The 18,063-nt window shown below is 38.7% G+C and overlaps 2 protein-coding genes across 4 annotated transcripts in view; one reads left to right on the top strand and one right to left on the bottom strand.

Moving 5' to 3' along the window:
* Positions 1-1,606: 1,606 nt before the first annotated feature.
* Positions 1,607-18,063, bottom strand: part of OLFM3 (olfactomedin 3) — a 71,723-nt gene continuing 55,266 nt past the window's right edge. For all 3 annotated transcript variants that reach the window (XM_036769045.1, XM_036769046.1, XM_036769048.1), the window contains 2 exons: positions 5,072-5,178; positions 1,607-2,284 (listed from right to left, as the gene is read on the bottom strand). In XM_036769045.1, coding sequence (XP_036624940.1) covers positions 1,607-2,284; positions 5,072-5,178 — 785 coding nt within the window. The remainder of the gene's footprint in view (positions 2,285-5,071; positions 5,179-18,063) is intronic.
* On the top strand, positions 4,227-4,421 carry LOC118858509 (40S ribosomal protein S29-like). The gene has a single exon (XM_036769049.1). The coding sequence runs from the start codon at positions 4,251-4,253 to the stop codon at positions 4,419-4,421; it is 171 nt and encodes a 56-aa protein (XP_036624944.1). The 5' UTR covers positions 4,227-4,250.

Below are 18,063 nucleotides of genomic sequence, written 5' to 3'. Positions count from 1 at the left end.
CTGAAGTTTTTTCTCTTGAGAGGGGTAAATTCACTTAGGAAAGATAATGGGTTATGGAACATAAGCAGATGATGCTGTACTCCCCCACTCTCCATTGGATACCTATCTAGTTGAAAGCCCAGATGATAAGCAAGACTTCAATTTTTTTGTTGTTGTTGTATAGACCTACTGCACGCTTTCCCGAAGCTCACAAAATGTTTCTTGAGAATATTGTGAAAAATCCTTATTGACAATAGTGTTATGTTCCTCCTGCAGAATGAGAATCTAGGTATGTGTACTTACCCCTCTTGTTCCTGCTTTGTTAACAGTCAATTAAGGGGTAAAATATTTAACCATAAAATATACATTTTGCTGTTTGCCTGAGATATGGGAAGATTAATTCCAATATATGATTTGGGGACGCAGATTCTGCAGACAGCTACAATGATGGTAGGTGATCAATGTTGCATTAAATCAGCTATACTTGGTTTTAGCATAGGAAAGTAGCACTGAAGTTTTTCTCTTGAGAGGGGTAAATTCACTTAGGAATGATAATGGATTATGTAAGATAAAAAGCTTCTTGAGGGCAGGGGTGGTTTTTCATTTTTGCTTTTGTATACACAGCAAAGGTAAAATTCCTCCTGCTTTGAGATTATCTTTTGTTTTATCTGTGTATATCAAGTGTTCCTTCAATAGATTATAAGCTTCTTGGGGGCAGGGGTGGTTTTTCATTTTTGCTTTTGCATCCCTAGCACAATGCCTTGCATATGCTACATAATTAAGTGATGTTTCTTCAGTCCATTTGAATTGAAATGAATTAATGGAAAGGGACTTTTTCCTCTTATCTTTTTGAGGTTTACAATCCTTACAGAAAAGGACCAAGCTGAGAGCACAATCCACTGTACTTCCAAACCATAGTCATCACTGAGATTCAACTACAATGTATTTTATAAAAAATAGTACTTAGTTTACTTTCACAGAATTGAAGAGATACAATTGCACAATGGTGGTTACAATGGTAGAAATACATATTGCCAGTAAAATGTTAGCAAGAGGTTTAAAAATGTACTTTACAGCACCGCATCAGAGAATTAGGTAACAGCAAAATGATAGACATTAATTTTCCCAAGTAAACCAGATCCTTGATTTTTTTTTGTCTTTTAAGAAATAAATGGGGAGAAAAGTGCTCTTTTCAGTTCCAATTACTACCAAAATATTTCCTGATGTGGAGCAACAAGTTGACAGATTAAAAAAAGGACAGAAGTTAAAAAAAGACATTCATGCATTTAAGCCACCATCAGTCTCTGACTCAAATATAAGGCAGATCATTAATCTTTTGAAAACTATGACTTTAGTCACTCAAACTCTCCTTAGTGCTTTTCACACAAGGTCATGAGAGGCCTTGCAGATCCAATAATTAAGATGCATTTCCAACAGGTCATCTTAGGACAGTCTTGGGTGTTTTTTTTTTTCTTGTCACACTCTATAGTATAAAATGCTTTTTGGCAAATGATGGGAAAAAAAAAACACATACTACAGAAAAAAAGTGAGATGCTTTAGAGTCTATCACAAATGACACTAAGGTAATTGGAAAAATAAAAAAAATAAAATAAAAATAAAGCAACACTTATGTGTCATCCTCAGTTTTAATGATGTGGAAAAGAGTGACATTGAACAGGACCTGATGTCCATTGTTCCAGGCATATAGAGCTCTATCTCTTGCATTGTAGTCAAGCATGGATATATGAAAGTATTGATTATGAAAGGGGATGTCTGTGTACTCATATGTGGAGGTTTTGGTGGAGTAAGAGTAATAAACCTTGGCTCCAGTTAAATGGGAGTTGGTGACATATAAGGTCCCACAGATCATGAAGGATTCTCCAGCACTCCTCTTGGGATAGCCAGTACTCCAGCTCTTCATCACCTCCAAGGTGTCTTGGTTAAGCTGGCTGATGACAATGTTGCCCGCATTCTGGTTGGTTGCGTATACTGCCCACAGTCCAATTTCGTCGGCCATCAGATCAATGTCAGAGAAGCCGCCCCATGTGTAAGGGTAGACATTGTGAAAGCCAGCATACTCCAGGCTCCGCTGGGCCAGTACTCTCCCTGTGTCGAAGCTGTACTTGATGACAATATTACTCTGATACTTGTTAAAATAGAGGGAACCATTGTAGACCACATGGTTAGTCCCTGCCCATTTGAAAGGGAGGTTATATGTCCTTGATTCAGCTCCACTGACAAAGTCTGCAATTGATTTATATTCACGGACAATTTTATTGTTAGTGTAACTATCCATGTACCAGACCTAGAGAGAATAAAAAAAAATCAACTCAGCTTATTTGTATACCCATCAGAGAACCTAAAAACATGAAAATCAGTAGATGTTAATACAGATTATTATTATATCTGAAGATCTTGAAAACCAAATTATTTTCCTGCTTTCCTCTACTAGTTTACCTTCCCCCAGTAGAATATATGCTCTTCAAGGGCAGGAAGGATCTTGATTTAATGTATTCATGGTGTCTAGCATTGGTATCTAGACAGTAGATGCTTAATAAAATTTTTTGAAATCATTCAATTTAATTATTATAATATAAGAAGGATCTGAGCCAGTTTATGTCTTAATAGATAGTCAGCATCAGTCAGGAAGACCTAGATTCAAGTCCCGCCTATGACACATTCTGGTCATGTGACCCTGGGTGAGTCATATGACCTTTTAGTGTCTGTCAATGCTCTAAGAAACAGGTGATGACTGCACCGGTATAGAGATTTGTTTCATTAAGTGTTTTTCCTATGTCAATGAAATTGTAGTTCTTGGCCAGCTTCCAAAAAACAGAATTAAAAGAAGAGTCTAAAGCATTATTTACAGACATTTTAGCTATCCTTATATTGGGAGAGGGAGACAACAAGTGTTTGGAAGGGGAACAAGCATTTATTAAGCACCTGCTATGTGTTGGAACAAGCATTTATTAAGCACCTACTATGTGTTAGATACTGTGCTAATTGTTTTTACAAATATCTCATTTGACATGGATACTGAATAAATGAATTTTCTCTCCTTTGTTACTGCCATTTCACAGCGCTCACTGTACTGATCTTATGATAGCACATTCCAGCTGGAAAGGACCTCAAAGGTCATATAGTCTAGCCCAGGGGTGGGGATTCTGCAGCCTTGAGGCTACATGTGGCCTGCTAGGTCCTTGAATGTGGCTTTTTGACTAAGTTCAAGTATGATTTGTTCTGTGAAGTTTGGATTCAGTCAAAGAGCCACATTTGAGGACCTAGAGGTCCACATGTGGCCTTGAGGCCACAGGTTCCCCACCCCTGTTCTAGCCCCTTTATTTTCCAGATAAGGAATGTGAGGTCATGGAGATTGGTCTGTCTATAGTCACACAAGCAGTACATAGAAGAGATATAACTTGAACCCAGGTCCTCTGACTCATAGCCTTTCATATAAAATTATATCCAGAAGACCTGAGGTGATCATTTTCACTTCCATAATTCAGATGTATTGACGTAGTCACTGATAATTATGGGGAAAAAAATTACCTAGTGATTCGTATTTACTCTATTTCCTCATCTGGAGCAAGAATCTACATTTTACAGAAAGGTCTAAGATTTTATGGTCTAAAGACTATTTTCTTTGCCTTTGGAGTATGCATACATTGAAGCATCCCTCTAACACTAACTTTATGGTTTATGGGATGACTTTATTTTGAGAAAATGCCTTATAATGAATTTTTTTCCCTTTTGCTCCAGTAACCAAAACACCTTAGATCAGGTCCCCAAAGGGTTAAATTATACTGAATTCAAAAATCCAGATAGCATGTTTCCAAAGTTCCAGGGTAGTGGTTTGCCATTCCCAATTAATGAAAATATAAGAGGGAAAAGCAACAAAATAGTCAACACTGCCAAATTTAATACTGCCTCAAGGCTTCCCCTGGAACATTTCATCAGGGATCCTGTCATAGCTTCAGAGCTGGAAGGCACCTTAGAGGTAAGCTAGGACAGCCCCCTCATTTTATAGGTGGGCAAACTTAGGTCTATTGATCTTAAATGATTTGGTCAATATCATTCAGATAGTGGCAGAGCCAGCATTTGTACCTAGATGATCACCTTAATCGCTCGTTTCACCATTATCTCTTTTTCTCACTTTCTGAGTTGCCCATCATCAATTGTCTTGTCATTTCTTCACTGTGTAAGTTCATAGGATCTTGTAGGATGGTATAAGAGATTTAGAGCTTTTGTCTCCGGTCCTTGTTAGTGGCGCCATGGGTCACCAGCAGCTCTACTGCAGTCACCCTCGCAAATTTGGCCAGGGGTCTCGGTCATGCCATGTCTGTTCGGACCGGCATGGCCTGATCCACAAGTATGGCCTGAACGTGTGCCGTCAGTGCTTCCGGCAGTATGCAAAAGACATCAGCTTCATCAAGTTGGACTAAGTTATATTAATGGATCTTGCTTCAGTGATTACACTGACCATCAGAGACTATATACCATTTTACTGGATTCTGTACGACTATTTGATCTACCCTCCTAAAGATCTGATTCTGTTATACATTCTATGCTACCATTTGCATATATGATTAAAAAGGTCATCCTCAGTTATTAAGAAAAAGAGATTTAGAACTGGAAGAGACCTTAGAAGTCATCTAGTCCAACCTCCTCATTTTACAGATAGGGAAACTGAGGCCCCAAATGACTTGCCGGGTTTTGAACCTAGATCCTGACTCTATCTCACTTTCCACTGCAACAGGCAATCTCTCTTTCAATGAATACATTTTAGAAATATAAATATAAAGCATCTATATAATTTTAATGAACTGTTTCCCAGGATTATTCATGCAAATAAGACTAATGAAAGCTAGATTCAATGAAATTGAAGATTTCTAGGGAGGAATACCGTATCATACCGTATCATTTGACATTCTCCTTTAGAGTGACCGGTAGCATGAATTAAGCAAAATATGCAAAAGAAGTAATATATTTCTAAAATGAGCTCTATACCCCAGAAGAAAGTTTATATCCTTGTAAAATTAAAGTGTAAAGAAAACTTCAAAGAAAGGCAAAAGCATTTGGGGCAACAACATACTCGGTTATTTTTTTCTGATGCTAAAGGATCTGTCATCCAAGCTCCAAATCGGGTTCCAGACGTCTTGACTGTAATAGGACCTGTGATTTTCATCAACTTGCCACATGCTGAAATTAGAAAAAACATAAATACATTTCATGGACATGGCCAACAATTCACATTCACAAACAGAGTGGGAACAAAAGGAAAATGTCCAGAGACAAGCATGAGTTTCCATGTGGCAAACACATGGAACTTTGAGATGTGGAGTTTCCATTTTACCATTTCAGTCTTTGGACATTTATATTTTCATTGCTCAAGGGGTTACAAAGTTGACTTTAGGCTGAGAAGACTTGAAAGTAATTTGTTGTGCTTTCTGGACAAATAAAAAGGAGACTCAGGCCAGCTCAGCAGCTGTCTCTTCTGATGTGCTTGATTCAAAAATGCTCTGCATTTCTTTCCCATTCTTTGCTGTCCCATTAACCACTGACTACCACTATAAAAGGTCAAAAAGTCCTCAATGATTTTGTGGTTTTTCAGTTAGCAAATATATATTTCCTGAGAAGGACATCCCTGAAATAGAATCCTATGCAATTTCTCTTCTAGAGTACCTGAAACAGATGTTAGGTTTTTGCAGCATAAAGAAGTCTAAACAGAATAGTACAGAATATGCAAGAAAACCCTCAAAGTCTGAGACTTGTGGCTTTATAGAGTACATAACAGCATATTAAATTGCCAGGAGATAATGAAAGGTGAAAATGTAATGACCTGGCTGGAACTATGTAGTACCATCCAGGAAGGAGTTCAAGGGGAAAAAAATCCTTCAAAAATACTGAGGTCTAAGGGAAAAACACAACAACAACAGAAATCTGAAGTATTTATTGTAAGACCAAAGAAATGATTTTGAATAAAATCTGTATAGTGAATATATTTATAACCAGGGGTATGTGGCATTAAATGTAGACTCATCTCCCAGGCAATTTAAGATATCTCATTTTTTTTATTCTCTTGTACTATCTTGTCTGCATTTGGCCTCTTTATTGCTTTCTTGTTCTCTCCTTTCATCAAATAATGCTGCTTTCTTCCTCATTACCACAGCAAAAAGCTTAAATATTTCTCACAATTTGAGAAGTGAAGTGATCAGATTCTAAAAAACAAAGGAAGGGAACTGGTTTATTTAGCATGATATACGTCATGGTGTGGAATTTTCCTTTTTTGTTTTCCCAAAAGAAATCAGTTTATTACTGGAAGAATCCGGACTTGTGAAATTGTCAGTGCTATATAGAAGTGTTATGTATTTCATAATTCACACACATACACATACACACATATAGAGCAGGAACAAAGGAAAACACTTAGAAATAATCGTGACTTTTTCACAGTAATGGCATATAGCAAATAAATCAAACGTTGAGATGGAAAGTTCAAATTTTAACAGTTTGGGCCTTCAACATTTCTATTTTATTTGCTCAAGGGGTAATAAAGTTAACTTAGGTTGGTGTGGGTTTTCCCCTCACTGTTTTCCCCAAAGGATCAATTTTTTACTGGAAGAATCTTGAGTTGGACATTCCTCAGTGCTATGTAGAAGTGTTATGTTTTTGACCTATTACTTCCATCCCAATTGATCACTTTGGTCATTTCTGGTAACTCAAAATAACCAAATTGAGCTTCTAAAAAGTACTCATCATCCTAATGATGATAAACCTACTTATGTTGGCATCTTTTTAAACCATTTTTATTCTAGTTTCCTTGAGGCGAGAGATTCTATAAGAAATGACCATTTCTTCCTTAGAACTCTTCTAAGAGTTTGCATTTTTCTTATCATTTATTGTCAACACCAGCTGAGACTTCTTGGCAGATCATTGCTGGGTAGGCAGAGCAGGCCTGAAATAGCTGGTTGTTCATAGCACAAGATGATTGTCTAAATTGTTAACTAGAGCTGCCAGTTCTGCAAAACACCTAAAAATCCTACTGATTTCTTATGTTTATATAACTGGTTGATACTTGCTTGGTTCCTCTCACTATGTTCCATCCCCCTCAATAAACACCCACCCACATCCACACCCACACCCACACCCACACACACCACTGCTATTGATAAATCTCCTACACGCAAGTTGATGCTTTTCTTCTGCATCCCAGTTTCACCCAGGTTTTCCTCCCTGTCGCCAAGACCTGATTTCCTGACCAAGACCTGGTTCCATGGCACTAGGCAATTGAAATCACTTTATGACCATTAAAAGAGGCTATGCTGATCCAAGTTTTTATGCCTATAATTTAACATTTTTCTATCTGAATTATTTGTGCACATATTTGATCTCCTTGAGAAAGCATGTATTGTGTATTTTGGCATCTTTTTGGATGCCTCAGTACTGTGTATTTCCCATGGTAGCTAACAAATGTTGAATTGAGTTGAATAAGTATGGATTGTGAACTTGAGCAATTTTAATAATGATAACAATAGCTGGTATTTATGTAGGGCCTTAAGGTTCGCAAAGTGCTTCAGGTACATTATCTCATTTGTACCCCTACAACAACCCTGTGAGTTAGCTGCTATTATTATTTTCAGCAAAATTTGTTATATTTTTCAATTAAAAGCCTTTTTTCTCTCTCTTTCTTCTTTCTACATGTTTGTCCTGAAGGTTTTGTATGAGCAAGTTTCCTTGTAAATTCTAATGTACAAAATATAAATATTAGAATGGAATTCTGAGAAGCTACCAGTGGTTCACTCACATATTTAATCATTGAGTATAGGATTTGCCTTCTGATGTGCTGTATAGAAAATACTTATTTCTTTTGTAACTAATGAGCCAGCAGGCTATAGCCTTTGGGTTTGTTCGGCTCTATTTCAACAGTCCAAACTACCTACAACTCTCCAGGATCCATGTCCCAGGTGGAGACAGAGCCAAAGCCAGAGTATCCTAAGTCATTGCTGTTGTGGAGGCTAATTAGAAATGTGAATCAGATAAGATACAGACAATGAATACTATTCCCAGGGATCATGACTATTCAAGCTTCCCTCTGGGCATTTTAAAATGATTTTCTCATTGGAAAGCAATTCTTAGTATGCAATAGCTTGAAATGTTTTATAGAAAGTCATCACATTGATCTCATATGGAGGCTATGTCTCCCCACCCAGATAAATTGAAGTAGAAGTCTGTTTCAATTATCTAGATAATCCAGGGACTTAAAATAATATCCCTTAAAATATCAAAATAATTGGGTTAATGTGTACTGCCTGACTGTGGCTAATTCAGATAGTGACTACGATATTCACTTGGGGAGGAGGAGCAAGGAGGATACTTCCAGTGGTGTCTGTCCCCTCCTGGAAGCTGATCTTCAGTCTGGTGAAATAAAACCATAGAGCACTCTTTTAATTTGTTATCCTTTACTGGTTTTTGAAAATGATTTTAGGCTTGATAATTATAGATGCCAAAATTGCTTTGGCTATTGCCCATATCATTTTACTATCCTTCACTTCATTTTTCAAGAGTCTAGAACACAAAACCATCTTCCTTTCACAGACAGATTCAAAGGGTCTCTATGTCGATAGATGGTCATTTCTTTTATGTTAAAAGACAACAACAATGATGATGCCAACAATGATGTTCAGTGCTCATCAGTTCCATCACCCTCCAAAACTCTTATTGAACAATCAGCTTCATGATATACAGGGGCAAGGATTTTGAGTGTCTCTAAGACTCCTTGCTTTCTTGATCCTGAACCATGATCCCAGCCTAGATTTTAATGTCTTTCACTGCACCTGCTTTTACAATGAAGTTATCAAGTATTAAAATACAGGTTGACTTAATATGGAGGACCTTTTCAAGATGTTCATGGAACAGCGCTGCTTCTTCCTCTTTTCTGTGAATGTTTGTATATTAAAACAATTACCTTCAAGATTGTCTGTTTGCTTATATTCATCATAATCGTTGTAAAGTGGAATGAACAAAGGTTTCGTGACATGATGTTCCTCATTCCCTTTGGGTACATGTGGTGCAGTGGAAAAAGCTCTGATGTGGAGGTCTGGAAGCTTATTTCAAATCTTGCTGATGATACTTATTATTACCTAGATAACCTTAGGAGAGTCACATCTTCTATAGACCTCAGTTTTCTTATCTAGAAAATGAAAGGGGTTGGATTAGATGGCTTCTGATGTCCTTTCCAACTCCAAACCTTTGCTATTTCTCCTGTGACTTCTTTATTTGCCTCTCAGAGGAAAACCTGAGAATCAATCTTCCATTTAGCAGTGACTTTTTTGCAACTTTTCTTCTTCATTTATGACAAGAAAGGGTGTATTTCAGTTCTGGTATTGGTATGTCAACCCATTGCCCTTTATAAGTTAAAAATATAAGTTAATGTCAACATAAGTTAAAAAACTGTGTGATTTTGTGTGTACCCTCTGCCCATTCTTTGCCATTCTAGCACTGCCATTGTAGGAACAAGAAATGCCTGCAGAGATTTAAGAACTATTTTATAATTTTGCTTGGTTCATGGATCATTACAAAAATGTATCACTTTATAGCCAACATTCTGTTGATCACCCTGTAGCTCTTACCTGGTGCCTTGGTAACTAAGGTGGAGCTCCAGGTGGGGCCAGTGAAGGGAGGTCTGATTATATCTTCACTCCCAAGTAGGCCCCAAACCCCTAGCTACTAGGTGCTAAGCAGATGTGGGCGTGAAGCCCCCAGGGTCCTAAGGGGAGTTGCTAGGACCAGAGCCCATAGTAAGAGCTTAAGTCCTGGTCACTTAGATGACGTTTGATGATGGCTAAAGAGTGCATAAAAAGAGAGGACAGAGTTGTTTGCTTAGAGCTGTCATTCTTGGTGGTGTACTGATGTGGAGACTCTGGGCAGCTGTAGTTAAGAGCCCTCCAGCTTGTAAACCTGGATGTTCGGACTTTGTTAAACCCTGGTAACTATGAATTGAGATTTGAATCAGACAAGGTCTGTCTGTTAATGTTGTAATTTGTATTTGCTCTGAAGTTCAAGGTGCTGGCTTTTTCCCCTGAACTAAATGAATGATATTTGTATGTTGGATTAAAGTGAGATTGTTAACCCCTTAATGTTGCTTTCCTTAGTAAAGCAGATCAAAAGAACCTGGGCTTGCAGTGTTCTGTGTGCTGGTTGTTGGTGGATCTTATACCCCTTCAGCAGCCACTAGCAGATTGTTGCAACAAATGGTGTAGTCTTCAAGATCTGCATTTTAAAAGGAAAGTGTGGTGTTTTGGGGTACTGGGGTGGTTGAATGTTTCCCAGTTTTTGGATTGCTCTTTGTACTTGAGGTGGCTATGGTTCTATGGAACCCCAGGAGCAACAAAGGCCTGAAGGAAAACAGGCTGGTAGAAGTGGGAGATAATCTGGGAGATAATCCCTCCTTCCCTCTCCCCATGGTACTAGCACTCTGGAAGAGACAGGCCAGAGCAAAGGCTGTGGGAGAAAAAGCCCAGGCATGGGGGAGGGTTGGATGGCCAGAGCAAGGGCTTGAGCTGATAAGCCTGGCTCTTGAGGACTGTGCTGAAAGGGTGAATGTTTTGAGACCATATTTTATGAGGAGTTTTGGAACAGGAGCAGAGAACTGCCTTCATACAGACATGAGAGAAAAATTAGAGAATTGCCTTCTTGCAGATTTGGCAGGAGCGGCTGGTGAGGAGAAGGAAGAAGCTGACAGTGGCTGCCGAAATATTGACCCAGACAGAGCAGAAGACTGCCTGCATGAGAACTTTGGAAAGGTGAGAGCAGTGAGCTGCCTTCCAGCTTACTTTGGTGAGGTGAATGCAAAAGTGGGGAATGGCCTACATTGGGATCATGGCAGAAACCAGGCACGGCCATTCATTGTTATGAGCTCCCTAGCTTTGATGTTGATGCTTCTCTGGTAACTGTATATTGTGATTTTGTCAGACAGAAATCTGTCTGTTGATTCATGTTTATTTGCTCTGTTCGTATTTGCTCTAAAGTTCATGGTTCTGGCTTTTTCCCCTGAACTAAGTGAATGATATTTGTATGCTGGATTAAAGTGAGATTGTTAACCCCTTAACACTGCTTTCTCTACTAAAGCAGATCAAAAGAACCTGGGCTTGCAGCATTCCTGTTGTTGGGCTTGTGTTGGTTTTTCACTCCCACAGCAGCTGCTGGCCAAATTGTTGCAACAAACAACAACAAAGAAAGGGCGGGTCCAGGGGTGGAGGCAAGATGGTGTCTGGAAAGCAAGGACTTGCATGAACTCCCTGCCAAGTCCCTCCAAAAACCCATAAAAATGGCTCTGAACAAATTCTAGAACTGCAGAACCCACAAAATAGCAGAGGGAAGCAAGGCTCCAGCCTGTATGGTTGCTGGGTGAGGTCTATGGCTCTTGGAGCTGGGAGTGCGGAGGGGAGCAGAGGGGAGCTGAGCACAGCCTGGGCAGTGGCAGGACCAACCAGACCAGGAGCCCTGCAGAACAGGCCCTAGTGCCTTGAATGAGTGAGCTGTGGCAGTCACCAGACTTCTCAACCCACAAACACCAAAGACAACAGAGAAGGTTAGTGGTAAAAGCTGCGGGGACAGAGTGAAAGGAGTTCGTGGTTCAGCCACCGGCCCGGGGGCAGGGGAGGTAGTTCAGCTACAGAACTACAGCTGCAGTTGCCTCTGGCTCCAGGCCCACTTGGTGAGAGGAATAAAGTGGCAGATCAGAGCGGCGGTGCAGAGCCTGCTTAAGATCTGAGTCACAGTCCAGGTTGGCAGTTCTTGGGGAAGGAGGAGTGCTGGTGTGGCAGAGCTGGCTGTATAGAAATAGCTCTGAAGACAACAGTGTATCCCCTCAAGCTTGGAACAAAGTACTCTTTACAAGCAGTCGTACCGCCTCCCCCCTCCCCCCCGCCCCGAAAAATTCAAGGGTCGTATAAGTTGGCTGGGAACATGACCAGGCAGCGAAAACAGACTCAGATTCAGTCTCAGACTTTGGAATCTTTCTTTGGTGACAAAGAAGACCAAAAAATACAGCCAGAAGAAGTCAACAAAGTCAAAGAGCCCACATCAAAAGCCTCCAAGAAAAACACGAACTGGTCTCAGGCCATGGAAGAGCTCAAAAAGGATTTGGAAAAGCAAGTTAGAGAACTAGAGTAAAAATTGGGAAGAGAAATGAGAATGATGTGAGAAAACCATGAAAAACAAGTCAATGACTTGCTAAAGGAGACCCAAACAAAATACTGAAAAAAATACTGAAGAAAACAACACCTTAAAAAATAGACTAACTCAAATGGCAAAAGAGCTCCAAAAAGCCAATGAGGAGAAGAATGCCTTGAAAGGCAGAATTAGCCAAATGGAAAAGGAGGTCCAAAAGACCACTGAAGAAAATACTACCTTAAAATTAGATTGGAGCAAGTGGAAGCTAGTGACTCTATGAGAATTCAAGATATTATAAAACAGAACCAAAGGAATGAAAAAGTGGAAGACAATGTGAAATATCTCATTGGAAAAACCACTGACCTGGAACATAGATCCAGGAGAGATAATTTGAAAATTATTGGACTACCTGAAAGCCATGATCAAAAAAGAGCCTAGATAACATCTTTCAAGAAATTATCATGGAGTACTGCCCTGATATTCTAGAGCCAGAGGGTAAAATAGAAATTGAAAGAATCCACCGATTGCCTCCTCAAAAAGATCCCAAAAAGAAAACTCCTAGGAATATTGTTGACAAATTCCAGAGCTCCCAGATCAAGGAGAAAATACTGCGGCAACCAGAAAGAAACAATTCGAGTATTGTGGAAACATAATCAGAATAATACAAGATCTAGCAGCTTCTACATTAAGAGATCGAAGGGCTTGGAATACTATATTCCGGAGGTCAGTGGAGCTAGGATTAAAACCTAGAATCACCTACCCAGAAAAACAGAGGCAAAATATTGATTTTCAATAAAATAGAGGACTTTCAAGCTTTCTCAGTGAAGAGACCAGAGCTGAATAGAAAATTTGACTTTCAAACACAAGAATCAAGAGAAGCATGGAAAGGTAAACAAGAAAAAGAAATCACAAGGGACTTATTGAAGTTGAACTGTTTTGTTTACATTCCTACATGGAAAGATGATGTGTATGATTCATGAAACCTCAGTATTAGGGTAGCTGAAAGGAATATGCATATATATATATATATATATATATATATATACACACACACACACACACACACATATACATATATGTGTGTGTGTGTGTATATGTGTATATGTATGTGTATATATATATATGTATATATATATGTGTATATATATACATGTGTATATATATATACATATATGTATGTGTATATATATATATATACACACACACACACACACACACACACATATACATAGCCCGAGGGCACAGGGTGAGTTGAATATGAAGGGATGATATCTAAAAAGAATAAAATCAAATTAAGGGATGAGAGAGGAATATATTGATAGAGGGAGAAAGGGAGAGATAGAATGGGGTAAATTATCTTGCATAAAAGTGGCAAGAAAAAGCAGTTCTGTAGGAAGGGAAGAGGAGTCAGGTGAGGGTGAATGAGTGAATCTTGCTCTCATTGGATTTGACCTGAGGAGAAATAACATACACACTCAAATTGGCATCTTACCCCACAGGAAAGAAGGAGGAAGAAGATAAAAAAGAGGAGATGATAGAAGGGAGGGCAGGTAGGAGGAGGAGGTAATCAAAAACAAACACTTTCAAAAAGGGATAGGGTTAAAGGAGAAAATTCAATAAAGGGAGATAGGTTAGGAAGGAGCAAAATATAGTTTGTCTTTCACAACAGGAGTACTGTGGAAGGTTTTTACATAATGATACACGTGTGGCCCATGTTGAATTGCTTGCCTTTTTATGGAGGGTGGGTGGGAAGGGAAGAGAGGAGAGAATTTGGAAGTCAAAGTTTTAAAAGCAGATATTGAAAAACAAAAAAAAAGTTTTTGCATGCAACTAGAAAATAAGACACAGAGTAAATGGGGCATACAAATTTATCTTGCCCCACAAGACAGGAAGGGAAAAGGGGATGGGGGGGAGTGGGGTGACAGAAGGGAGGGCTGACTGGGGAACAGAGCAACCAGAATATACACCATCTTGGAGTGGGCAGGAGGGTAGAAATGGGGAGAAAATTGGTAATTCAAACCCTTGTGAAAATCAATGCTGAAAACTAAATATATTAAATAAATTAAATAAAAAAAGAAAGGGCAGGTCCTTAGATTGTAAAGTCTGTCACCGGACCTGTACCTAAAGCCTTATAACATGGTAGATAGAACATTAGAGCCTTTGCACCATTGACATAGATTTCAAGGTCCCTGGATCATCTCCTTATCATAGTAAAAAAATTCAAATAATGTGTATGTCAAGAACTCTGCACATAATTATTTATTTTGGAAAGAGAATGATTTACTTGGCATAGGGAAATTCTTGATGAGGGAACCCTTTCTCCCAACTCAGCTCAACATCTTTTTTGCAACTTATGGTCTTAGAGAGTTGGCCAGGGCACTAAGCATATAAATGTTTTTTCCAGGGTCATATTGCCAACATGTGACATGGGCAATACTTGGATTCAGGTCTTCCCTACTGTCTATCTCTATTCAATTCTGCTTCTTATAATGAACATTTAGCAAATGTTTGTTCATGTTTTAAAAAATGAAGAACACTTGTAAACAGAGCCCAGCTAAAGTAATCTGTGTCCATATTTTAAACTTGATTGTTGTTCAGTTGTTTCAGTCATTTCTGTCTCTTTGTGACTCCATTTGGAGTTTTCTTGGCAAAGATACTGGAGTGGTTTGTCATTTCTTTTTCTAGCTCATTTTACAGGTGAGAAGACTGAGGCAAAGAAGGTTAAGGGACTTGCCCAGGTCACACAGCTAGTCTATGTCTGAGGGCAGATTTGAATTCAGGAAGATGAGTCTTCCTGACTCCAGGTCCAGCACTCCATCCACTGTGCCACCTAGTTGCCCCTTAAACTTAATTACTTTTACATTTGTCTTTGTTTTCCACTCAGTTTCCTCATAAAAGTTCCTTTTGAAAAATTCTAATTCTGTCTTCCGACCATATGAACATCTGTTGAAAGAACTTGGGAGGCTTACACTAGAGAAGAGAGGACTCAGCAGAGAAGAATATTATACTTGTCTTAAAGTATTTAAAGGGTGTCACATGTAAGAAAGAAGACTTATTTTGATTGGTCAGAAGGCAGAATTATAGAACCAATAGAGAAAAGCCCCAGAGAGACAGTTTCTGGTTCAGTATGTAGAAGAACTTCCTGACAGCTAAAGTCGTCCAGAAACTCAAGGGTTGCCTCAAAGGTGGTGATCTCTTTGTCAGGAGAGGTCTTCTAGCAGAAGTTATTGGGCCACTTTTGGCAAATGTTGTAGAATAATATTCATACTTCAGGGAAGGGTTTGACTAGATAGTAGCTACAAGCTTTTCAAAGTAAAAAAAAAAAAAGAAATAATAATTTATGAACTCAGGAAGGAAATCTTGCAGACAACTGTGAACATCGATCCATTCTCATTTTGAATGGCCATCGACGACTAAATTATAATGACTCAAGTTTTTTAAAGTAGTAAATCTATACTAATGATGTGTCAGAAACTTTATTAAATCAGCACTTTTAAAAATCTTGTCTTTGATAGACTGTAATACTAATTATCGACAGAATAGCATTAAGGAAATACCTAGGCATGGAGTCAGGAGACTCACATTTGGAATCCTGGGTGCACCTTTTCCTTGTGGCCTTAGGGAAATAACCTTTCTGTATCTTAGTTTGTTCATCAGTAAAATGGAGATGATAATACTTGTATTGCCTAACTCATAAGGTTGCTGTGGCTATGGTTCTTTGAAAACCTCAGAGTATTACATCGAGATGAGTTATCGTTTCCTGTCCGTCAGTACAGCACATAAATGGTTGCAAATAGACAGGGAAATCACTTTTTTTTCCTTTCTTTCAGTATATTTAGCCAACTATCATTTATTAAACAACTATTATGCACAAGGCACTATGCCAAGTCCTGGGATGCAAAGAAAGACAAAAATCAGTCACAGTTTAATTAAAAAAAATAGCTTCTGTTTCAATAAGTCAAAGAATGCTTTGCTGCCAAACACTTGCATCCTATGCAGGAAGGGAAACAAAAGACAGGGATGTGTGCAAAAATGGCCTGGGAGACAAATGTTCCTACAAAGTTGGATGACCGAAATCTAACGTTCCTCTCTGATTTCTAATTACTACTTATATCCCTATTAAATATTAATTCTCATGAACCTCTATGTAAATGGAAAGATATATCTGGGGACTCACTAGATGGCACCAAACCATTGCCCTAGCACAGTACTATAAAGTGTAAGTTATTGAAGAGATAAAAAAAGTGAAATAGAAAGCCTGAGTCACATCTTTTAAACACACACACACTTCAAAAGGGAGGGGGGGACTTAAAATCATTGCGTTTTAGCTAAATTCTAAAAAAAGCATGTAATTATAGTATTTGAAAAAAAATCTCCCACTGTTGAATTAATCACAATGCCTCTATTCAGCTGAGTCCATCCATAGCAGTAAGCTGGGCACTTAAGGAGGGGGTTAAAGGATTATAATGACAATAGATTTAAAGTGCAAAAGAACCTTAGATATTAACTAGCCTTACTCTCTGGTTTTAAAGGTGAGGGAAACGAGTTTTTAAAGAACTCATCCAAGGTTATACAAGTAGAGGAGAGGTAGAGGTAGGAATTAAATGCAGGTGTTCTGCCTCCAAGTACCTCACTCTTTATGTTGCATTATGATGCCTTATTGTGTTTTTTCTTTGGGGCCAAGAGGGAATATTGCTGCTAAAGTATTTACTTTATGCTTTTCCCCAAAATCTTTACACATCACAACAAAAATGAACAAGATGGTTATGCTGTTAACTAAATGTCATTGATACTGATAATAGATTAAATTTCTATATGCATGTTTCTCACAATGAGCATGTGAGGTGCACAGTACAAATATTGTACTTATCTTTAGTAAGAGGAAACTGAAGTGTAGAGCAATTTTAAGTGACACAGCTAGTGGATTTGAACCCATATCTCTTCTTACTCCAAGTGCAAGGCTTTTGCCACTAACCCACAATGACTCTCAATTAAAAAAAAAAACTTGATAGAATCCTGGCTTTCAAATTTACTACTAGGGCAACCAGCCATTTAACCTTTCTGAGCCTCAGTTTCCCCATCTATACAGTGGATGGGTTGGATTAGATGATCTCTAAGCTATATTCCAGTTCTAAATATGCTACCTCCTCTCCTCTGATATTGCCACTGCTCTGGTACAACCCTTATCATCTCGTGCCTAGACTATTTCAATAGCCTGATGGTAGCTCTGTCTGCTTCAAGTTTCTCTCCATTTTGATCCTTCCCCGAAATGATTTTCCAGGTCCGATCATGTCAAACACTCCCCCTACTCAATAAACTCCAGTGCCTCCAGGATCATATACAAAATCCTGCTTGGCATTCAAAACCCCAATAACCTAGCTCCTTCCTGTCTTTCCAGTCTTCTTACACTTTCCTCTCTACCATATGCTCTTCTATTCAATGAAACTGGTCTTCTGGCCATTCATGAACAAGACACTCCATCACTCAAGTCTGGGCATTTTCTCTGGCCGTCCCCCAACCCTAGAATATTCTTCTTCCTCATCTCTGCCTGTTGGCCTCCTTGGATTCCTTTAAGTTCTTACTAAAATCCCTCTTCTACAGAAAACCTTGCCCAACCCCTCTTAATTCCAATTTCTTCTCTCTCTTATTTCCTATTTATTATGTCTATAGCTTGTTTGTATATATTAGTTTCTTGTCTCCCCATTAGATTGTGACCTCCTTAAGGGTATGGACTGCCTTTTGCTATATATGTGTGAATACACACACACACACACACACACACACACACACACACACACACATTTCCCCAATGCTTAGCACAGCACCTGGTATATAGTAGGTGCTTAGTAAAAGTTTATCGATTGACTATATACTAGCATCCTATGGTTTTAACAACATTGAACTCTGTGA

Source organism: Trichosurus vulpecula, chromosome 7 (genome assembly GCF_011100635.1).
Source record: "Trichosurus vulpecula isolate mTriVul1 chromosome 7, mTriVul1.pri, whole genome shotgun sequence".
In the NCBI taxonomy this organism is placed as follows: domain Eukaryota; kingdom Metazoa; phylum Chordata; class Mammalia; order Diprotodontia; family Phalangeridae; genus Trichosurus; species Trichosurus vulpecula.
Note: the sequence above shows the minus strand (reverse complement) of the source record. Positions and strands in the feature narration are given on the sequence as shown.

Coding starts and splice junctions, on each gene's coding strand:
- LOC118858509 (XM_036769049.1), top strand. CDS start 4,251: ATGGGTCACCAGCAGCTCTACTGCAGTCACCCTCGCAAATTTGGCCAG.